Here is a 25,036-nt window from a genome sequence, read left to right on the forward strand (position 1 = left end):
GGGGTGCCTCCCTGTGAATCATTTTAATAGAGGAAATACAGCTGTGTGTATGAGTGTGTGTGCAGACAGGAGGGGGTGTAGGTATTGTTTGTCACCAGATGAACTCGCGGGGTGAGACTAATGAAGAGTGCAGAGAGAAGGAGGGAGGCATTTTAATTGGCTTCTCTCTGTGTGTCTCACTCCTCTCTCTTCTCTCGGGAAGAACAGGAGATTGAATGTTGGCTTTACGGAGGTAAGACAGGATTTCTAACATTGGCACTGCAAACGCCTTGTCCTACTAATTGGTCAGTAACACATCCTGTTACATACTTTGATGCAGTGTTACACATAAGCTGTTTATGAAGCACTGGGGATGAGACAGGATTTATATTTTCACATAACTTATGTGTCATTCATAATCATTAATTGCAATGTGTTTGCGCTGTGGTGTCTTACTTATATTTGCTTTTTACAAAAACATTTTGCTAAAGTATTTAGAATAAAATGTTCTTAGTGAAGTAAGGATGAAATCTATGAAGGCTCAACATACTCAGATGCAGATTTTTGGGATAGACCTGGTCTGTAATGTCATCATGGCCATCAGTCACCAAGGCGATTTTATACCTCAACTTTAATTTCGTGCAAACATCTTGCTTTCATGATTAAATAATTCCTAGGATTCCACAAGCATTCATCTTTTTTAATAAAATAAAGAGACATCTTTTCAGCTGTTGCCTTCACCCAAAGCTAGATGTATATTTGACACATGGTCATCTAATATGAGTCATCCTTTCAACAGCTTTTCAATTACATTTTGCTAGAAGGGAAAGACTTCCATTTATGAGCCCATCTGTAAACTAATCAACAGAATTTACTAATCAATCAATCCCTGCATCACAACAGGTACAGTATATAGACATTTAGAAAAGATGACTGTAAAATATATTGGTTGATGTACATGATTATGAACATAAGTGGTTTACACATGCATACACACTTGTCACTTAAAATGAGCCTTGTTCAAACTGTAATCTGACAACTCTACCTGAGGCTCGCCATCTCTGAGGGGAGGGCTGCTAAAAATCAACATATTCCTGCTCCTCCACCTCCCCTCCTCTGTTTTCCCATTTCCCTTCAGCATTTTGTTTCTCTGAAATCGCGAAGTTAGCTGCTAGCTCTTCCCCTTGGCACCACACTGCACGTTCCCCTCACTGCCTTCCTTCCTCCAACTCTTTTCCTTTTTTTTCCTCTAGTCTTCCTCTCTGTGATTGCCAATTATCCCGAAGGAGAGAGAAGAAAAGTGGAAGGAGTGTGCGTGTGTCAAATGGCGACACTCCCTCTTTTTCTGCCCCCCCCTCTATCTATCTATCTCTCCATCTCCCTCTCTCCACCTCTTCTTCCATTCCCATCTCCCGGTCCTTCTGTTATGGCACTGGTTCATCCTCATGTATATTTATGCTACAAAGCTGAAGAGTCAGGCAGACTTAAAATGAAAACTCCAACTAGAGAGCGCTTGTGTGCTCATTTTATGAATGTGTATGTGCACGGGGATATGTGCACTCTGTGTGTGACTGTGTGTGAACATGCACTGTTTTATCCTTTTTAGATACAAGCATCTTTTTTATATTCAAGAGTGGAATTCCTCTCCACTTCACTACCCACTGCCCTCCTGTTTTCTCAGCCTCCCCATTCCTCTCATCTCCTCTCCAAGTTTCAGCCACAGTGCCTGACGGGACAGGTGTCAGCCATTGACGGAAAGTGACATTCTAATCTAAAGTAGTGATTCAGAAAACACCCACGCACAAACAGACATATACACACACACACTTTCCTATCATGTATATCCTGTGGCTGCAGTGAGACGGGCAGACGCCTCTGGGTTTAGCTCATGCACATCATCGCAGAGCAGCATAAATCTCACCTGTCTTAGAGTCCCCCACACACACACACCCTCCTACACATGAAAACCCATCAAATTTGTTTCTCTTGAATGGCCCTGAGTGAGGACGCAGTTTCAAACAATATTCCTCGTGCAGAAACCTTTTATCCGCCCTCCAGCAAACCAGAGATGTTTTTTGAAAATATTAAATTCCTACAGAAATTAGGGTTTATATGTATGTGAGTGTGTTTCTGTAGAGATGCACGTCTAATATATATATGTATGTATATATATGTATATATATACAGATGTGTGTGTGTGTGTGTGTGTGTGTGTGTGTGTGTGTGTGTGTGTGTGTGTGTGTGTGTGTGTGTGTGTGTGTGTGTGTGTTTGCTCATGCAAGCGTGTGTGTTGAAACAATAGCTGTCTTGAGAGGCGGGCTGCATGGCTGACTCTCCTTTAGTTTCCCTTAGAGGCGGAACGTGGGAAAAGAGGTATAAGTGCCATTCATCTTTTCACTGGCTCATTCACTACCTCTCTTTCTCCCTCTCATCTCTCCTCTTTCTCTCTTTCACTCCACGTCTTTGTTCCCTTAAATGGCCTCTTTACTTCTGGCTAAACCTCCATTTGAGATAAATACCCTCTCGCTGTACCCAAACACATATGCATTTGGTCACAACACACACACATACACACACACACACACACAAGCTTTCCCAAATAGCCCCTCAGTGCACCCGTGCCCGAGCTAAAATCCTGAAATACACTCCAGGTAAAATCTTTTGCTGAGGTGTCTGCAGGCTTACACAGCAATAAGTAAACATTGCTTTTTTTCACTACTGCACTGCCATCAATTACTGCTTTTAGAAGTTGATAGCAGAATGAAAAATCTAATCCAACACCACTGACCCGACATGAATTCGTCCTCTCTATTCCACTCTGTCTCTGTCTAATGTACATTATCACACACCCATCACCCTCAATACCTTCACATCCTTGGCATTCATGCGTGTCCCTTCCTTCCCCACGAAAATGTCATCTATATCCACCAGTATGTGCCGGTCCAAACCCAAAGTAAGCTTCCTGTCCGTGAGGTAGGAGATGGCATCCACCAGGATGAGTCTGTGGAGCCAGTAGCCCAGTCCCTGGCCAAATAGTACCCTCCTCACCCCATCATAGAGTCCCATGTCCTGTACCACAGTGGCCTGGAGGCTCAAACTAAAGCCAGGCCCTGGACTATCGCCACTACCTGCCCCTGCTCCCTCCTTGGCCCGTGCATGCAGCACAGCCTGGTAGGTGGAGTGATTGGATGCGAAGGAGGTCCAGTCCTCCCCAGGTAAAGCCCCTCGATCAGTGCCTGGCTTGGTCAGGTGAAGGAGAGGTGAGCTAGACACCACACAGCAGTCCCAAAGTGCTTGGTTGGTTCTTAGCACCAGCGGGAGGCCTCGGAGTTTGAGGAGAGGTGGGGAGTTCTCAGTGGAGCGGTAGAAACCTATGATGCCCACTCTGTACTCCGTACAGTATTGATGCAACAGCTGTCTGTTCCATGTGTCTGCATGTGCATACTTTAATAAATTCTCATAAACGATGAGTGAATATCGGCCGCGTCCTTTCTCTGTCAGTGGCGGAAGGTCGCCCTTCCCTGAGGCGATCTCCATGCGAAACTGGAAGTGTGCTGACTCCAATATAGCCACAATGTCCTGACCCAGCTGGGAGTATTGGGATTCCACAAGCACCAGCACTACTGGGTCAGTGTGGACATTTGTGTGAGGGGGGTTAGGAGGGTACGGGTATGGAAGTTGATGGTACGGGGACATGGAGAGCGGCTGGGAGCAGGCAGGTTCGGGGGATTGTCCAAGCTGCATGGAAGGGGAGGAGTTCGTAAACAGAAAGTAAGCAGAGAGGAGGAGGGAGAGGAAACAGCAGGAGGCCAGCAGGAGCAGGAGCCTACGTAAGTGGCGACGGAATCGCACGGCAACCGTCATCGCGAATCAGGGAGGTGTTGTGCTTAGGAGGAGGAGATGTCTTTTTTAGTTTGCTGGAGCCTAGAAGAGTGTGTGCACAAGTCTGGGGGTTTGAGGAACCCAAGAGATTGTCTATGTGTGTGAGAAAGGAGCAAAAGCCACACAGGGGTGTGTCATGTCACCATGGCAGGTGGAGAAGGGAACTGTGCTGGATGTCGGGGAACAAAGGTCTTCATTGAGGAAACGCAGTTGAGGCACTCTCCTTCCAATCCTCATTGAGGAATCACATGCAGAGACGGAGCAAGTGATGATTAATGCCTGCAGAGAAAGAGGACAAGGAGAAAAGAAGAAAGAGTGAATTTGTTGGGCAAGGTTGAATACTTTGCATTAGTTCTCTGTGTGCGTGCTTGCAGGTGTGTGTGTGTGTGTGTGTGTGTGTGTGTGTGTACCTAGGTTGTGCCACCCTGGGGAATGTGAGGGCACAGCTGGTAACTACAGAGCTGATTGAAAACAACTTGCATCCTTAGGGCTTATCCAACCTATAGCACACACACAAACACACACACACACACACAAAGTGACACCACAGTTAAACACACAAACACAACACAAAAGTCAATCCTCACAAATAAACAACAGCTGGTTGTGTGTTAATACGGCAATGTGGGGAGGTGGATGGGAGCTCAACTAATCAGTCCCATAAAGCTTTACAGAGTATTCCTCTAATTGCACCAAACTCTGTGCACTTCTGTCCTATTTCTGAACCTAATCATCTGAAATACCACAAAATTAGAGTTGGAATCCTTTTGCCAGGAGCACTAATCTGGGGGGAGCCCATGACAGTACAGAGGAAATGGAGAGCAAGAGAAAAGTGCAAGAATAAGAGAGACAGAGAAAAAGAGCAGAGAGAGGAACAAAATGCAATGAATTATAGAAAGAGACAAAAAAGACCAGGATTAGCATCTTAATGTATGTGCCGGGAGCCAGGGAGAAGAAAAGATCCCACAGCATCTCTTTCTCTCTCTTTTCTCTCTACGCCTCACTCTCCCCCTCTCTCTATCTTTCTACACCCCCCACCCTTTCTCTCCTTCTGTATGTTTGAATATCAATAGTCTTTCCTCACGTTCCCCATCCTTCTCTCCTTGTTCCTTGCCTTTAGAGTGCACATGCAAAGAGAAGGTCATAGAGGAGGGACTCCAGTCTTTTTCCTTAGGAGAAGGAAAAGAACTCTTAACAGTTTTCTTTATAGAAAACACAGAGGAGAAAGTAGTATTTTTTGTTGAATAAAATGCGTGTCATCTTAATTGGTACTTGAATGACTACACTAATTCTATTGTATACCTTCTAAATTTTATTACACACCAAAAATGTGGAGGAAATTGTCTCTTGTACCAAGATAAGGAGTGTACACTTACTCAGTTTTAGAGAATTTTAATTCAAATTGGTGTTTTGAGATTTTGAAATGAGGAAAAACATTAAATCTGACACACAGCTGAGTGTCTGAACTATAGGTGAGTGTTAGTTTAACCCGTTACTAGAGGTATGCATGTCTCACTATTAGGAGCCACAGGAGGGCGCTGGAATTGGATTAACACAAGAGACTTCACATGGAAGTTTTCTCTGACATTTTAATAACTAAAACTCCCAAGGGTATTCTAAATCATGCAATAGGGAAAAGTCTAAATATACTCGCCTACAAGTTGTTTTCCATGCATTTTGTGAAATGCTACATGAAAAAAGTTTGAAATCATTCAGAAATTCAAATTGTAAATTATGATGTACTCAACTTTTACATTTGTTTGTATTTACGTCAGTGGTCATAATAATCATTGTTATTTATAACTGCAATGTTTTTTGAAAGCCACAAAATAATTATCCAACGTTAATTACATTTGTTTAACAGTGAAGGGCCGTGGTGTTAAGTATAGGATAAACACAAAAAAATGGAGTGGAGGAAAAAGCAAAACTGGAAATAAATCTAGTCTACTATTCTGCTTGTGGTGTTAAATCTCGAATGAAAAAGAAAGCAACCCGCAGCATAAACACCCCTTACTATTAACAGACTGAAAGATGAACTCAAACTAACTGCATATGATTCCGGAGAGTTTTCCATCCCGCTTTCTGCTGCTGAAGTTTATGTTAAGAACGAGCACCGACTCGTCCACTTACCTCTTACCGAGGCTGAGGCGCTGCCGCGCGGGGAAAGGGCGTGACGGGAGAGCGGTGAGTGTGATGCTGCTTCGGGTGGGTCCGGGGCTCCGGTCTCGGTGGCGCACAACTCCCGTGTGTTTTGGATGCTGAAGCGTTGTGCCATCTCCTCTCTCTCTACCCTCCACTAGAGCAGCGGATGCGGGCAGCCGGAATGATCTGCTCTCCTCCCCCCTCTTAACATTCTTCTCTTTCTGTTATTCTCGTCTCCGCCGCTGTCTTCTCTCTCGCCCACTTGTCCCTTAATCCCTGATCTTTAAGGTGAAGATTAGGCAGCGAGTAGGACGGAGGACCACCGATATCAGGCTGCACGTTAACGACTGACTGCCGTGCGTAAATGCTATGGTTTAAGAGCGCCTATACCAGTGGAGGCGATCGAGCGAACGAGGGAGAGGGAGAGGTAGAAGGGAAAGAAGGGGAGGGGGCTCGGTTTGATTGACACAGACAGCCTTTTTTCTCGGGCATCAGCGATCGCCGGCCCGGCAGAAGCTCACGGCACGTTAGTTGGTGTTAGTCGGATGAGGGATGTCACACACGGATACGCATCGGTGCAAGTTAATGGCGCGCTTGCTGATTCTCTTTCGCTCCTTGCACAAGTTGTAGCTAGTACTCAAGGATAAAAAGAGGGAGAAGGAAGAGGAACACTTTGACTATAGCTGGTGTAAAAATGCATTTTCATCAAGAATGCTATCAATTATGGGAATGGATGCAAGACATTTCTGATATTCACTATTCAAAATACACTCACCCACATATGAATCAGCCCCATTAGACCTACTTCTGTGAAATGTCAATCAACCCGGTGCAGCATGTCAATCATACAGTGTTTTTAAGTTGATTAGGTGTTCTCTTCTCCCTTCCTACTAGTTCATCAATCTCTCTAACCTATTTGCACTGACACACACTCACTCACACAAGTCTCAATGGAGCTGGTGGGCCCCTCATTCACATTGTAATGGCCTTACAATAGAGCTTATTTAGTGTGTGTGCATGTGGTGTGTGAGAGAACAGTGTGAAGAAAATGTATGAACCCATGGAAGGACAGCTCACAGAGGGTGATGTTGGGTGCTGATTGTGGGCTACATACAACATTAAGCACGTAGGCCCCATACAAACACACAGAGCATTGAGAAAGAACCCATTTTCATACTAGAATCATGTTCCTTTTAATTACCCTTTACTTAGTTTGAAATATTTAGACATTCTTAGGTCACATTCTCACTGGAAATGTCCCTATCTCTCAGTCAGTGTAATGACTAAGCAGCAGAGCCGAGAAAGAGCTTGAATGAAATATAACAGCCAGAATATCATGCCCTACAGAATGGAATCCAGAGATAATGAAGGTTTGGATTGGAGTGCGATTGTGTTTGTATGTAAATTAGTGTCAGTGGGTGAAGTGTAATTAGAGAGGCTGTTCAACCATTTCCTCCACATTACAAGCTAAGAACCACTTCTGCTATGGTGCTACTTGTAGACAATAAGCCAGAAATGAAAACTAGACAACTGCGCAGAGGCTCTAGTGTAGGCTACCATGTGCATGAATTTCCATGCATGTGTGTGTTAACCCTGAAGATGATTACAAAGATGTTCACCGCTGCAAACAACAGACCAATAACTGCTGAGAGAGAGACTGCATGCACATACAGTACACATGTGAGCATATGGTCCCTCTAACACACACACACACAAACTCATGTACTGACACACAGACCTGGGTGCAAGTATACAAAGTACAAACATTGGCAAGCAAGTGCACAAGCAATCCTGTGCTATACACAACAATACACGCAAGGATGCAGTCAGTCACTCACACACACACACACACACACACACGTGAGAACACAGGCAACAAAGGACTAGAGATGTGAAAAGTGTCTGAGCTGCCATGTTCAACTAGCACTCTGACAGTTAAACAGAGGAGAGCATGAGAGAAATGAGAGAGCCAGAGAGAGACAGAGAGCGAGAGAGGGAGAATGCTTGTTGTCTTCATCAGAGGCTTTTGTTAAGTGAGAGATAAGAGAGGAGGAGCGACTGATTCCCCCTCTTCTCCCTCCCTGCTGAGAGCTAAATGGTGGCTCTGTGAGTCTCTAGTCCTGTGCGAGGCCTGACGAGAGCAAATGGAGCTCAAGTGTAAAAACAGAGAAAGACATTATCATCACGATGCATCACATCATAGCAGGAGTCAGGGCAGGAGTCATGCAGACAGTGCCACATTACCATGTGCCACATTACCATGCCCCCCCCCACTACCACCAATTAAAAACAAAACAAAACATTGGACAGATTGTTGCATGCTTGCACTGAATACATACTAGACCCTGAGCTGAGCCCGGGAACTAATAATGATACTCTTCTCTCCTGGCTGTTTCCACAAAGTGCAGGCTCTATTGCTCAAACTAGCATCTCTCTGTGATGTATCAGCTCTTTGCCTCCCACAGTGTAAACAACAACAAGCTCCAGCTTTGCTTAGGTGTGTTGCCTGCTTGATGCTGTTGCTATTTTAATGATTCCTGCTCCTTCTTCTGTGTGTGTGTGTGTGTGTGTGTGTGTGTGTGTGTGTGTGTGTGTGTGTGTGTGTGTGTGATCGAACCACCTACCCGCTCCCGACCCCTCCCCATGCCTGGAAATGCTGATAGATCATAGATGTTCTCTTAAGAGCTCGGAGGCTAAGTGAAAGCTGTCACCCCCCCAGTTCTCATCCCCAAGCACATTAGAGGGAATATCTTTTGGCCAATCAATACAGTGCTTACAGATTGATAAGGCAAAGATACACATGCACAACAGCACACACATGTACACGTACACACACACACACACACACACACACAGAAAAAGAAAGAGATTTTCTTCTTCCATCTTTGGGTCTGGTGTATAGAATAACCAGACCCAAATCAATCTATTACTGAAATGCTGCCAGTAGCAGGATTACCATAGCAACATACACTGGCAAACTATACTCTGATATGAATAATATCAAATGTATTCTTTATTTAAATCCCAGATAAACTTCTAAATTTAATCTAATCCATCCCTCAGTATAACATGATATTCCTATAGGAGATTTATATGCATTGCTTTGCTATAAAGAAAAAAATATTACAGAGAAAGTGGGGCCTGGTTTAATTTTTATATTATGAAGCACAATTCATACATTAAAAAATCTCAATAGTAAGGATAATAATAAGAGCAAAAGTATTATAAGAATAAAACTATGAGAAACAAATAACTTTGCATTTCATGGTTACAAATTTTGCATGTTTTTAGTTAAGTTATTATTATTTGTTAAAGTTATTAATGCTGTGTCTTCTCATTGTGTTTGTATTTTTGTCTTTGGATGTTTCTGTGTGTATATTCAGTATGTAGAACTCCAATAGAAACAATTTCTATATATTTTTATTGTCCCTGAAATCTTCACTTTCATACACAGTATACTTTTGTGCAATGATGAAAGCAAAGTAAGAAAACAAAATCAGTGTATAAGAATTCTTAGTTGTGTTAATGCAGTGGGCTCAACATTATTTGGGCCAGAACTGCATCTGGTGAAATATTTACAAAACAGTTAGTTGTCAGAGAAACATTTTTTACCATGTATCTACAGTTCAACCAAAGGTATATGTGAGTAAGATCATAGTAGAGTGTTTTTTGGTACGTGTGTGTTTGTCTGTATGACTCAATGAAAGACAGGATGTGGTTCACCAATAAGAACATAGTTTTTGACATATTCAGGAACAATATTGTCTCCACACAAACAGAAACACACATAAATGCGCATACATGCCCACAAGATCATGCTTAACGCCCACACATCTCTGTAAACAACCCGATACTCCCACACTTTTACAAGCCACAAACACTGGCAGCCTTGTTGTTAGAGTGACAGAGTGTACCTTCATTTCATATCATATCAACACTTCATCTCAGCACTGATTACAAGTGATGCCTCTGACAGGCAAAAAGGCACCATGCACAGAAAGGCTAAATGTATGCAAGAGTGTTTAAGAAAACAAACATGACTCTGCTTGTGTTGAACATAAGTGCTCACAGCATCATTTGGTCATATGAGGATTTAAAAAATAGAAAATAGGAATGAGTGGAGAGAGAAAGGATGGAGGAGGATGTCAGAAAGCTCAACAGTGATCAGATCGCACAGCACTCAAGGGAGAGCGGGGTAAAGTGAGCTATCTCTGTCTCTCTCTGACCTTGTTCACTCTCGCCAAAAACCTGACTTACAACCCCAAACTAAATATGATACCTTCTCTCTCTGTGCCCCCCCCCCCCCGGTAATAAATCGTGCTGTAATTACCAGGCAGGATCGATAACAGTCACATCACTCCTCTGCTCCTCTCCCTCGTCTGCAACTGACACTAACGTGTTCATCCCTTGCTGTGTACCACTGTTATAGATCTGTGAGTGATAGATCGCATCCTGTTTCATCTGTGCACATACAAACACACATGCAAAACACAGGTACACATTCAGAGGCTGCACACACAGAGGGATGAACCCATCCAAACACGCGCACAGACAGACATGGACACTCACTAGTATGAGAGCTGGACGCCACGGGGGGGAGGCCATAGGTCTCAGTTGCTATTGGAGACGTCTCTTCAGCTGAGCAACCAACAAAGAGTTACCGTTCGCTCCCAGAATAGCTCGCTCGGCCCCCTGTTTAATGAAATGGAGGACAAGGATGAGCAGCACATGTGCAGTCACGCAGTGTGAACTGTGTGAGTTTGTCTTTGACAGAGAGAGATGGCGCATATATGTGTGTGTGTGTGTGTGTGTGTGTGTGTGTGTGTGTGTGTGTGTATGTGTGTGTGCAGGTGTGCATGTACATGGGTGTGGTTTCCATGCATAACCATGCGAGTGTAATGATGTTTAATAGGAAATTAAAAATATCCTGAAGAGCAAGAGCAATTTTCACACCTCAAAATTGCTGACTTGTAATATTCACTCACACTTCCATGCACATTTGATGGTTGTGTGAGTGTGTGAGAGAGAGGGAGAGAATGTGTGTCCATCAGCACATCACAGCATGAGAGCATTTCATTCTTTTCAACTTTCATTGTAAAATGTGTAACATGAGAATATGAACAGAGGGTGTTTGCAAGTTAGTCTTGTGATCGACTCCATTTGCAAGTGTTCATCCAAACCCTCTTCCACACATGGTATATGCCCCAACTTAAATTAGTTTCTTCATGTTATGGAAAAACCCTCTCAAATACTTAAACTACGATTGCATTTTTACACCTGTTTTATTGCTTGGTGATGTGTGTTGATAACTGACCAAACAAAGATCCTGTATTTATTGCGAAGAAGAAGAAAATTGTTAGCCCCAAACTTTGATTCCATGAGAAAGAAATAAGTATAAAAAAGGTTTAAAAAGTTACATATTTTACATATATTTGACTTTTTTTTATGTAGCAAAATTACAAAGAAGGAAGTATAAAAGTAACATCTTTCTTTCTGGTGTATATAAACAATATCTTATAAATATATGCAGGTGAATAACTAGTAGATGTGTACATGTACAATACAGCAACTTACTGTTGTAAAGTGATGCACGACAGACAAACACCACAACTTATTATTGCTAATGTATCAATTATATTTATTGTTAAAACACTAAGTATTATTGCAAAATGTAAATCACATGCACAGAAAATTTAACATAGCTGACCACTAAAGAAATGAATGCTATGTATGAAGCAGTAGCTGGTAGTACTTGAGTCCAGCACTGTATGCGTGTGGTGTGTAGTGCTTTGACTGTTAGTCTGGCTGGGTGGCAGATGTGGTGAGAGAGTTAGGAGTGGTGGGCAGTGTTCAGACAGGTGATGGCTCCAGGGACAATACTGTTCCTGAATCTCAATCGGCAAACAAAGATGAGGTAGCAGGAGTGGGTTGGCTCCGTAGAAATGTTTATGGCTTCCAAAATGTTCTAACTGTCCTTGATGTCTGCAGGCTGCGATCTCATGATACTCAGAGATGAAATACTGGATACAAATTGCTCAAACAGAAGAAATATATGCACCCAGTCAAAGCAACATAACAAAGGCACTTTAAACTATAAACTCCAGTATGCTAGGAATTACGTTCATACTGGACGATTCCGCACCTCACGATTTAACCTTCAGTACCAATCTTCAATGCCAAAGCAGAAAAAAGAGCGGCCTTTGTGTAGAGAGCTGGAGAAGTAAGGTTGTGGAGATCAGGGTGGTGGTGGATGGGCATGTAGAGAATCAGACTCTCAATTGGGAGAGGAGACTTACAATTATTGTTTTCTGTTTTGTTTTTTAACCATAACTAGCTTAAACATGTATTGCAGTTGCCATTATCTTACTATACTCAATATTAACATTACTGCAAAAAGCAGCAATACGTTCTTTAGCAACACTTTTTGCTTTATTAAGCAACAGAGAGTTGCATGCTTTGCTCTTGATTTTGGTTTGTTCTCTGTCCACTTGGTGTGTTTTCACTTTTGTTCCACTTTCTTGAATTGTTTGTTTCAGCTGTGCTGTAATAGACCACTGTTGCCTGAAGTTCATAAAAGTTTTGTGTATGTGGTTTTGGGGCTAATAACTTTAAATTAAAATGTAAATAGTTTTAGATTCTTTACAGATTTCTGTGTCTCTAAAACAAAAACTAGTTTCCATAAATCATAATTTGTTGAGATATTATTTATTTATCATTTATATGGTGGAATATAAAACACACAAGTCAGCACATTGACCATGGATGGAGACTCTGTAGTCTGCTAGTGAGTTGATCAGATAGTCGTGACTTGTCAGGTTCCCCCTGTCCTGGCTGACAGTACCAATAGTCCACTTAAAACTGAGCCAGAATACTGGAAGCGACACATTTCGCACCACATTTGTAGTTTCACGCATCAAAATCAAGCATAAGCCCAGTAGGTTCACACTTCACTAGCTGAGATATTTTCCAAGTCTTGCAATGGCTGTTTCAAATAAACTGCAGGCTTCCACACAACCTTCCATAACAACTTGGTAATCTTTGCTGGAGAACTCTCACCACAGGCGAAGGCGACAATGTGTGGAAAGTTACATATTTCAGTTTTAAGGGCTTCTTTCTGGACTAACAATAGTCATAGAAGGAGAAATTCACCATAGCAGACTTTACCAGCTCCATCACCAAGAGCAACTTCAACGGACCAGAGTTCAAGGCATTTGATTTCTGATTAAAGAGGCACTCCACTGATTTTACACATTTGGATCAGTTTACTCGTCATGGGGAGTACTACAGCTGTGTAATGTCCTCTGTGGCTTATCTCAGTTTTTGGCTTGGAGACTACAAATTCTTATCAAAAACCTTGTGTTGCAAACTATGGGCAGGAACTTGAAAGATGTGGGTGTTCACCAGCCAGGGAGAGTTGCATTATGGGAATTTTAGGATCTGGCTTTTTGGATCCTGATCCATACTACAGATTAAAAGTCAGGAGCCTGTGCTGCATTGATTCTGATCATTATTCTTCTTCTTTTTTAAATACAACTCTTGTGATTCCCCCAACTTTTTGGAAGTGCAATATTAAAGGATAGGTTCACAATCTTTCAAGTCTGTCTTAAAACAATGATCAGATGCCCATGAACATATTGAAACAGGTTTTGTTAGCTGTTCAATTCTCACATGGGCACCTGACTATTGTTTGGGTCAGACTTAAAAAAAATCTGAACCTATCCTTTAAATTGCTGGAGTACTTCTTCTACTACTTCAAGGCCGTTTATGCCTACTACCAAAAATGTTATATTACTACATACACAAACTACACCAGTCGTTCATTGGGGTTTTAATATTGAAAACTGTCTTTTCCTTTGTGTACTTGTTTGTGTTTTTAATATTCACATGGGTACGATACAGAAGATGAAGGGCAGGCAAAGAAGAGTTGAAAAAAGTGAAAAGAAATGAATGAAAAATGGAGGTGAGAAAGATAGATCCTGTGTCTTGCTGAAAATGAAAGTGTACATCTGGACACAAACGTGCACGTACACACACACACACACACACATACACATGCACACACACACACACACATAGGATGAGACCTGCAGAGAGTGTATGATTAACTGTTCTGTCAGAACTGAGAACTCTCTGGGGCGGGAAGGGCAGAGGAGGGGGAGGAACGGAACAGAGGAGAGGATGAATTGGAAAGGGATGGAGGAGCATTAGGAGGGAGGCTGAGGTCTCTGGGGTCTGTGAAAGGAGGTCTCATGGGTTTGGGAAGGCAAGCTGGAGCCAACTGTTGCTCCTGCAGCACTTGTGTGTGTTGCTTTTCAGAGTGCACGTGCAAGAGTGTGTGTGTGTTTTTGTGAGTATCCCTCTCCTGTGACACTTCCGCAGAAACCTCCTTGAGGACTATCTTCCTTGCAATCTATATGCAGAATGGGCACTGCAGTGTGGTGTGCAGTTGCTATTAGGTGAATGATTGTGTGTGTCCGTGTGTCCGTGTGTGTGGCTGTTATCACAATTCTGCAGCGCGATACAGTCAGAATGGTCGACTGAATCTCCCTCTTTCTCAACAAATCAGAATGGCAAACGTGTAGCTGCGGACACAAACACACACACACACACACACGCACAGCGCGACTCCTCTATTTTCTCCCATTCGTCACAGGGCTTGTTGTTCTAATGCCATGGATAGGTCTGCGTTCAGGGTCCCCATGCTGGGCGGCTCTGCTCATAATGACTGGCGTCTCAACATTTCTCACTGAGAGTGGGGGATAGGCTGACAGAGAAAGTGAGAGGTTGACAGAAAAAATGGTTGAAAACATATTTAGCAAATATAAACTTCAACATTTCTAGTTGACACAGCCTCTTGTTATCAAAGTGGTAGTCTAGATATTGTGTGTCTTTACATTTGTATTGGTTGGGAAGTGCTTTAAGGTGCTGAACACAGCTCAAACTCAGAGGGAGAAGGGAAGCTAATCTCTGGGAACCTGCAGGCAGCAGAGAGAGCCTGGAGATTATTTACAATACTAACCCAACCCCCAAACACACACACACAAACATAGCTTTATGATAAATTTGAATGCTATAGGGTCTCTTTATCTTTTAGTGAAAAGAGACAAATTCTAACAGGGACAACACAAGTCTTAATTAATACATTGGTCAAAAAATATTAAAGCTAAAATGACACAAGTAGCATCTCCCTGCGTATTAAGATTTCACTTTCTCTTTCTTGCTGTGCCCTCATTAGCTTTTCCTCTATCTCCCTTCTTCCTCTCTGCTGAAGTGTCTTCTTGCACGTCACCACAGATTTCCAAAACACTTCACCCCACTTTAGATCCAGAATAGCACAGTTCTACGTGCTTCTTCTAGTTGCTGAATGTCGCTCATGAAAGGGTATTGTTTGCCCACTTCAGCTGATATGGCCTCGGAGGTGTAAATCACCAGTTACTACTTAGCTTACTAACACTCTATTCAGGAGCTGGGCACAATAGATCCACAACGCATTCATTCACCCGCTCTCTCACTCCCGCCCTCCTGCTATTCAACTTTACTCTCTTCCTGCGTTCTCCCTTTTTCTCTCTCCTCCCTCCTGCTACGCTAAGCTGTTTTCTCTCCTTCCCCTTCTTTCTTCTGTATTTCTCCCCCCATCAATTCCGCCATTCTAGTTCCTGATGTGGTTTTGTCTGTTATAGGGGCCAACAGTTTCCCATGCACCTGCCTGGTCGTAGATATGTCAGATTGCACACACACACATACACACACACACACACACACACACACACAAACACACACACGTCAGCTTTAATTTATCCTCTGAAAGTTCAAAGAAGTTGCTCATCGTATGAATGAATTTTAGCCAGTAGATTCCATCTGTTACTAGTGTTAGTGTGTGCCATTGTTGTCTTGTGCAAAAAGGCCAAGACACAGATAGAGAGAGACCCAAACTGCACCACAGAGAGAAGCATCACTTCTGATTGGTTTCGACATTTCAACAATCTTTTCTTATTGGCTGTGGCACTTCCAGAGTATGCAGTTTCACTCCCTATCTGTTGGGTGTTAAAGCAGTGATAACCACACGCAAACTCACACATGCGCACATAAACACGCATGCAAAGAACACCAGCATTGACTGTCAGACGCAATCACCTCAAACTATGCTCTTCGTCCATGCAGCAGGTAAGAGCAAAGAGGGAGAGAGAGATAGAGAGAAAGAGATGCCAAGCAGTGATTTATGACCTGAAAAGACAGATTAACTCCACTGGCTGCCTAACTGGCCCTGAAACAAGCTGAATTACAGCCCAGACCAGGAGGAGAGGAGAGGTAGAGAAATGGAGGAAGAATGAAACTGAAAGGTCAGTAGTATGGCAGGACTGAGAGAGAGTGTAGACGACAAGATGGAAGAGCAGATTGGTATGGAGGAACTCAAAAATGAAAAGGTCAGAGGTAAAGAGGAAAAGATAGATTGAAGACTGCAGGGGGAAATAGAGATCAAGAGGGGTGGGAATTGTCCAAAAAGAGACACTGGAAAATGTGGATTTTGTATTTGGCCCTCAAGTTTGTGTGATCTGATGAACCCTATCAAGCCATGTGAATCATATCAGATCCCATTTCCTTTGCATGCTGCAAAAAAAGCAGGGTTAAGGTCAACCCCATTTCACCTGCTTCGTGGAATGAGATGAAAGGCCAACATACGATGTGTGAGCAATTCACACAAATCCCCCACAGTGAGCTGCACTGAAGCATTTTTCTGTTCAGAGGAGAGAGGAAAGCAAAGAAAACATATTTCAGGTCCCAAAAAGGGACTAGCTATGCTGCTTTACTCAACTTTGACAACCAGTCTTGATCCAATCTCGGAACCCATCAGCTATCGTCTGACAACGATTTAGCTTGTTTCGGGGCTTCCAGTGTAGCCAGCAGATTTACGGATAACGGATGATGGAAGACTTCCTTTTCCGTGTGCCGGTCATTGTTTACAGTCCGATTAGCAATTTCGGAACCCATCGGCTATCGTCTGATGACGATTCAAACGCAGATACATTTTAAAAAAGCTAATCTCTAGGGTTACGAGATTGATAAAAAGCTAAAACTAAATTATGGTCTTATGGCCCGGTCACACCAGCATTTTAAATGACAACATTTGACGGCAAAATCAAGTTATTCCAATGGAATCACCACAGCAAGTGGATTCACTTGCGAAGGGAAAGTAAATCCGTGCAAATTTTTCTCATCATCAACTTTGGTGAACTGAGCTAACAAACAGTTAGCAAGCTTGTTAGTTCTGGCAGCTTTTTCCCCTGTCCAATAAAAGTCTTTATTGAATAAATTGATGAAACATTCTGAGAACAAAATGCCAGGGGGAAGGAATCGGCTCAGAACAGAATAAATAGAAAGATGCTTGGGGAGCTTTTGTGACTGGTTAGTGCTAGCATGTTCCCAGCTGGCTAGTGTGTTAGCAGTTATCTCACAAGCTAGTTCATCAGCTCGCCCTGTCAGTAGTCACTGTGTCACCAAGCTTCTAGAACCAAATGTTTTGCGAAGCAGAAGAAGCCAAACAGAAGATTCAGTTAACGCTTAGTGGGGAGACAAAGTATGAGAGAGAGGAGAAGGGTGGGAGGAAAAGATGGAGGTGAGCACATATGAATGAAGCACTCACACTCAAATCAATCACATGCTGGCAAATTCATCAGACACTTCCTTTGCAAACATTCAAAACATAATCAGGGACGATTCTTGCAAGACTGACACACATGCAACCACATACTTTAATACCCAAAGTGACACTGGCTTGCAGTAGATGTCCAGCTCTCTTAATCACTCATTTATCAGACTGTTTACAGTGAGAAGTACACCAGTAGATGTCTGCAGCTGGTGGAAATATTCAACTGGGTTGTAATGGCACAGGTTTTTCTGTTAACTGAGACAGCCACAGACAATCATGTTAAAAATTAAGAAAAGTATAGGCTTAAACTCAGACAACTAGTAATCGTGTGATAAACAGGGAATTCAGTTAGACAGAAGAAAAGAAATATGAGAGCAGCTTCTTAGCTACTGAGAAAGAACCAGTGAAGAAGCAGTCTTGCCACACTTGTCAGCATTGACATTGGGTGTTAGCTGTGTGACACCCCTGCTGAGGTAAACAGTACTTGCTACACTGATGAATTACACAGGCAGCATTCAGAAAATGTCCAAAAATGAAATTCAGCTTCATACAGTGCTCTGAGGCTCAGGTAACCATTCCATTGCAGAAAATGCTGATACATTGACACATTGTCTCTGTGTCGAGTGCATTGTGTGTACTGGGTCAAGGTTTATACAAACCCTGTGAGTCTTTTCCTGCTAAGGTGAGGGTATACAATACATTATTAGTTTGATCATGGAACACTATAAAGGTGATGAAAGTGACTTTGATACTACATTAAAAATACTGACTTAGGTACGATGCACTATAAAAACAAATATATATATATATATAAACAAAAAAATGTCTTTTCTCCTCCTTGGCCTTTTTCACCCTCACCCCTTTCACTTTAACTAAACTAGCATAAACAAATGACAGAGACAAGGCTATAAATACAAGCAGCTACCTCTCAGAAAGCGTTCAATACGAGCTGACAAATGAAGTAGCTGTTCACCAATTGCCCCAGGTCCTGTTAATGTCTCTCAAGTTTATTAACTTGCTGTTTTTATGGTTATCCTGTGCTGTATTTCTGCATACACACACAAATACACATCCAGTGACACGTCTTGTTCCATTAAGCGTGAATGTGTTTATGTGTGCCTGTGTGTGAGTTATGCGACCAGTCGCTAATTGCAGACAAATCGCTTTGCCGCACACAATCATTCGTGTTTTTTTGATGTTTAATTTCACCAGTTGATTACCGGCAGAGTTTAGCGCCGCCATTCCTCTTCCTCCGCCACCGGGACGACTCATCCGTCTTCTCACACTCACACTGTTGCGCATACATAATGAGCTCGCTCTGACGAACAGAGGGGTGAATTTCATAAATCATGCTCTTGTTTGTAACAGCTTTCCTCTCTCTTTCCCTGTCTCTCTTTCCCTTTCAATTAAAGTAGCAGAGCCCATTTTAAATGTTGAGTGCGTAGAGACGTACAGTCCAAGTAAATTATTTCCTGTATAGTTTTTCGATTTGAGGCAATTTTGCTGCCCTTCTCCCAATATCCTCCCCACTACACTGGCCAAATGACACTCCAATACATTGGCTGGGCTTTTCTGCTCACACTAAGTCTTTTATGTCTGTTGACTTTCCAATAATAAGTGCCATAAAGAGAGTGAAGTATAGACACAGCATAAGGACAGCAGTGAGCCAGGGATGAGGCTATAACATTGTTTATATCTGAGCACATACCATAGTAGATATTTCTGTGTTGTTAAATGGAACCCAGTGGGCTTTTACTGTGTATTGGTTATGATATTGTGCATCTGCTATGTGAATAGAAACTCGCATTTCTGCCACAAGCACACACACAAAAATGCTGTTGTTGCTGACGAAGGCAACTGTCTTGCACAAATATATTATCACACGCATATGCACAAATGCTATGCACATAAATGAAAAATGCAAGCGAAACTTAGCATTGGTGTAACACAGTTTTTATTACTCACTGCTCTCTGTGATCGGAAAATAAACCCGGCAACTAAATTGATTTATTTGTTTTTATCACTTGCTCTGTTGCTCATCCCCTCCTTGTTGCAGATTGGATTCTCATATAAACCAGAGAGATACACATTTTTACAACCCAATTTAAAGACATGTTCAGAAAAATGTCAGGGGGTGTGGTGGGTCTGTTTGCTAGCGTGTTCCATTTAGGCTCAATTTTCTTTTGTAGCATGCTGTCTTTGCTCTTCACCCTTTATAACCTCTTTAAAACAGTCTTCCGGGGTTAAGGAAAGAACCAGTTCTCTGGGGGTGTTAGCGCCTCCCCTCCACTAACAGGTTCACTCTCATCAGCTAAATAAATAGCACCTTTTGTTGTTCCCATTCAACGTATCCCCTGGCTACATAGGTTCAGTTATACAGTGTGTTTGTGCGCATGTGTGCATCGCACTGTTGTGGCAGGAAATATAGAGAACGAGTGGCTGCGTTTGTGTGCAGGCATGCACCTTTTCTCTTGTGTTCCAAATGATTTAGTAAGCTCGCCCTTGGCATGGAGAAAATTGGTGTTCGATCCTTAGCAAGGCCAGTGTGCCTTCAGGCTAGCTATTAGCCATGTGCTAAGCTAAAAACAATGCAAATACAGGCCCAGGGTCAAGCAGAGGATCATTAACAGGCACTCAGCCTCTTCAATTATACAACAGGTGATACATGGCAGCATTGAGGGGATGCTTACACCAATTGTTCCTCAATAAAGCTCCAGTGACACACTCACTTACCTAGCAAGAGGTCAAGGGAAGTGCACTACACTGAGAATGTTTTGAGAGGTGGAACTGACACTGCAGGGTATGTTATTATAAGCTTGAATGCAGTGTATGATGTGTTGCTCCCATTTGAGATATACTGATAAGATCTGGACAGGTGGCCGTTTCAAGAGATTTTGGAAATGGATGAGGGAGCTCTGCGCTATTCAGGGCTCATAGGCTTAAATATATGGCGCTGCTTGAGATACAGGCATTTACTTTGATAATGGCTTTCTGGGAGGACACATGTCACTTGAGGGTAGGAGGAATAAAGCTACATTCAGCTTTAACTCCAGGGCCACTATCCATCATGACTGAGGTAGGCATTGACCACCTTCTCCTACTAAGGCTTCTTCCTCCTCCTCTTTCTATCCTTCTCTTTCTTTCTGTCTTTCTTAAATTGGGATTGTTATCCAACCAAATAATCCAAAAACACACACCCACCCTCACACACACAAGTAAGGAGAAAGGGCCTGTGATAAATAAGTGTATGCGCAGTGTCGATGCTGGTGACCACTGATGTTAATTCATCCAGACTGTGTGCATTGTGAACACTAATAGACTCTGGCTGTGAGTGTGTTTGTGCATGTACTGTAAGCTCAGTGTGACTGTGGCTCTCTGTGAATCTCAGAGTGCATTTTACACATTAACATACTACCATCGCCTTTTTTTATCAACCCTACTATCTTCTCTCTGTAGTGATGTACATATGTGTGTGGGTCTATCTGAGCGTGTGTGAGTGTGCACAAGTGCAAAAGTGTGTGTGTGTGTGTGTGTGTGTGTGTTTGCACATGTGCACTGTAGATCTGGTTGTTCCAGTGATTCTCTTTTTGCTGACAGGAATGAACACGCTGTTGGGCTGGGAGTGCGGTGAGCCGAGACTGTGGAGGAGGAGGAGAGTGGAAGAGAGGGAGAGAGAACGACAGGAGAGGAGAAGCACATTGGACACCACCTATTTATCACCCTGACTCCTTCCGTCCACTGCCAAGGAGAGAGAGAGAGGAGAGAGAGAGATGGGGCAGATGAAGACAGCAAGGCTAGAGCAATAGAAATAGAAGAGAGGGTAACAAAATAGAAAAAAACAAGGAATTGGATCTGTATCTCAACTTTAAGGCCTGTCTTTATGCTTGTGTTGTTCACCATGGTTCATGCTTCCCTCATAACCCTTTAGCCCTTACCCCCTGCTCTTCCTAAAGCCCTTACCCCCAGCTGATTTGGTACAGCAGCAGTGGATGAATAGGAGGGGTGATGGGGGGGGGTGGGGGGGCTTCCCACAGAGAAAGCTACTGTTACCAAGGAGAGACTAAAGGAATGTGCATTTCAACAGAAAAAAATATCATCTAGTGGAACAAACTATCAAGAGAGAGATTTTTACTTTTCCAATAAAAGCTTGATGATAAGCTGGTCGATATCCAGCCAAATGTTGTGATTTTCAGCTACAAAATTATATATTTAACTTCCATATCCAAACTTACTCTCCACACCATTTTGTGTGTGTGTGTGTGTGTGTGTGTGCCGCAGGGCACACACAATAAAGATTTTTATGCTCACAAACCAATTTAGGCCCTGAAATGAGATCCAAAGTACCATCTCATCACGCTCTCATAATTAATTGAAAAGAACTAAAATAATGATATCTAGGGAGCTATATTGATAGCCATGGTTTATTTCTGACAGCTGGCTCATACTGAGCCCTGAAACACTTTTATTATTAAGCCAGAAAGAATAAAAGATTTAAAATCTCCATGGCTAACAGAGCAGTATTATCATATTTCTAAGGGTTTCAAATGATTTGATCATTGTTTGTTTTACTTGTTGTTCAGTTCTTTAGGGAAGGAGAGAGAGAGAGAGAGAGCATTTTGTTCTGTGGGCATTTGGACTCAAAGGTCCGTACCACCAGTGGGGTGATAAATTGCATGGCTAAGAAGAAGGGACACCTGTCAGCTACTCCCTACCTAGACCAACACTACAGAAAAGGAGACATACACGTGTGCTCACACACACTTATACACACACAAATCCTGTGTAAAGAGCTCACATCACACAGCGCAACACTGGATTGATTGGAGGTAGCTGTCACCTTGAACTGTCAATTCTTTCATCTAGAACATGTACTGAGCTGTCAGAGCACAAATGAAGTGTGTGTTATAAGTTGAACAATCTTGTGTGTATCTGTGTGCACTGGCATGCCTTAGTGTGCAGTTGTGTGTGTGTATTTGTGTCTAGTCAGAAGTTGTGACAAGCAGGAAAGAGAAGTGCAGAAACTCAGCAGCATTTGGTGGTGGCCTGTTAATCACATGATGATTCTCTGTGGCACACACACATACAAACACACACACAGATGGCACATCCGCACATGCAGTACATGCACGCACATGCTGGCGTGCACAAACATGCAACACTTAAACACAGTTTATTATATCAATAGTTTTTGCACTTTTATTGCAACTCGTTATTGAACGAATTGAATTGAAAAATCTGTCATAATAACAAAGTAATAAGCAACTATGTCAGCTTTGTTAGACAGTAGAGTATCTATGCAAAAAGCATCACATGAGTCCACCTGAACTGAAGTATAAGTCCTCTACAGTTGTACAGGTGCTTAAATCAAAGATTTGTTGTACCATTTTCCATGTTCAGAGAACCTGAAGATAGGTCATTTTAACAGGAGACATTTTGACATGTGACAGAAGGAAAAGCACAGGTGTAAAATATGATGATGGCTGAATTCCATTTAGCTGCATTACTTTCATTGTCTTCGTATTGTTTATGTTGGGTCACTGGCACACTGCCATGGCTTACTGGGACACTTAAATAGAACAGAGCCATTGTAACATCTGAGGTTTTACAATGACAAGTCCAAATATTACTTGGGAAAGGGTTACAAATATGCTTTTATCTTAATTTTTTACTTCTGTCTTTAATACTGAAAAATTTAAAATTACTTTTGTGCACTTGCAATTATGTCATTAAAATGCAGGTGCTTGTTAGGGTGTGAGCAAACCAAAGATGAATCCAGTCTAATTTATGATTTCAAATAGTACAGTCTAGTTAACAAATAATAATAACAGATTGTCATTATAATTAAAATAGCCACATCCAGCCCATGAAATTTATATTTCAGTAAAAGATGTGAACATCACAGTTCAAAAATGTGTTAGTTTGCAGCAATTATTAATCAGGGTTTACTTTGGAGATTTAGAATTGTTCTGAAGTAAATTAATCTTTCCTATAGCTTGAAGCAAGCGACACAACACACTTGTTGTTTATGTGTGATTGAAAAGCAATTGGAGACTGTCTTTGACAGCACTTGAGGTGCTTTTCCAGGGATGTGGGTACATTTTCTGGTTCAAAGCTTTGACTTGAAATAAAGCTCATTTGGGTGTAAAATCTCCAAAATGGCCACAACAAAAAGTCCACAAAGTCAGCATTTAGAATGTCAAGAAATATTGTCAAGAATTGGTAATGAGTATTCATTTTACTTTATTCATATTACTGAGCTACCTAAGACAACAAAAATCAGAAACAGCTGTCTTTGAAAATATGTGGATAGAAAAACAAAATTTTAGATGTGTGTTGATGGTGTCATAATCACTTGGAAGGGAGCTGATTTCCTTCTCCACTGTTTGTGTGTCAGCTGGGCATTTTGGCCTATGAACTAAACTATACACAAATGAACTTCTCATTCTAATAGGTCTTTGGGGGTGTGGCAATGTACACCATTAAACTGTGTGCTTCTGAGCAGAGGAAAGGAAAAAAAAATCTTCCACTATCCACACAGTCATCTCTCAGTTAGACACCTAGTTTCAAGCCAAGTTCCAACAAAAAAAAGAAAGAAGAAAAATGCAAGTTAAGACTCTCATCTGTGTTGTCACCAAGAGTCACAACCTTACTTTTAACATTAAAAGGGTTATTCCTTTTGTACACAAGCATTATTAAATATGCATAGAGATTTTAAACATGAATCCGCAGAGCTGGTTGGCAATTCCTCGTCTGTGAAAATGCAGAACCATGTCTCTTGACATTTAAATATTCTACAGCTTTAAGCGACAGATTGCAAACACGCATGCCTATAAATGTGACAGTGATTCATTTGAAGTCTTCTGGTTTTTCCTCTTCCCTCTATGTCCCCTTTTACCTTACCTTCTCTAAAGCTAAGGATACTGTACATATTATAGGCTGACATCATCACACTTTACGGTGAAATCATTGTTATCTTTACATTTGTTGGTTGTTTCAATTGTTGATTGCTTTCAACCTGACTCCTTTCTGCTTTCATTAAAGCAGTTTGTCTGTAATTGATAGGCAGGAGACAAAGAGACTACATAAACTGTTTGACCCAGCAGTACTTAATTAGCCAAATCTATTCTTGCAATATTTAGTATAAATCTAAATCCATGCAGACATTTTGCTGGATACAGAAAAATCTTGCAGTTGTTACATTGCTTCCCTTCTCCTCTATCTTTATGAGCACTATGCTTAAAGTCATTAGATAAATGAACAGCTGAATTGCTCAATTAATCATGGGTGTTGGCCAGAAGTGCAGCCTATATTTCCAATATTTCATTTGAATATGGCCTTTTTATAGTCATATTTTATATTACAAAAGTGGCATTCAGCAGAACCATG

At 42.0% G+C, this 25,036-nt stretch overlaps 1 protein-coding gene across 6 annotated transcripts in view; it reads right to left on the reverse strand.

Moving 5' to 3' along the window:
* ndst3 (N-deacetylase/N-sulfotransferase (heparan glucosaminyl) 3) overlaps positions 1-6,581 on the reverse strand; it is a 47,160-nt gene extending 40,579 nt beyond the window's left edge. The window contains exons 1-3 of one of the 6 annotated variants that reach the window (XM_044191000.1): positions 5,992-6,561; positions 4,272-4,361; positions 2,845-4,140 (exon numbers count right to left, since the gene is read on the reverse strand). In XM_044191000.1, coding sequence (XP_044046935.1) covers positions 2,845-3,843 — 999 coding nt within the window. In that variant the 5' untranslated portion in view covers positions 3,844-4,140; positions 4,272-4,361; positions 5,992-6,561. Of the gene's footprint in view, positions 1-2,844; positions 4,141-4,271; positions 4,362-5,991 lie in introns of all 6 variants that reach the window. The other 5 variants (XM_044190998.1, XM_044191001.1, XM_044191002.1 and 2 more) reach the window with 5 other exon arrangements.
* Positions 6,582-25,036: the final 18,455 nt, after the last annotated feature.

The sequence above is a fragment of the Siniperca chuatsi genome, linkage group LG3, assembly GCF_020085105.1.
Source record: "Siniperca chuatsi isolate FFG_IHB_CAS linkage group LG3, ASM2008510v1, whole genome shotgun sequence".
Classification (NCBI taxonomy): Eukaryota; Metazoa; Chordata; class Actinopteri; order Centrarchiformes; family Sinipercidae; genus Siniperca; species Siniperca chuatsi.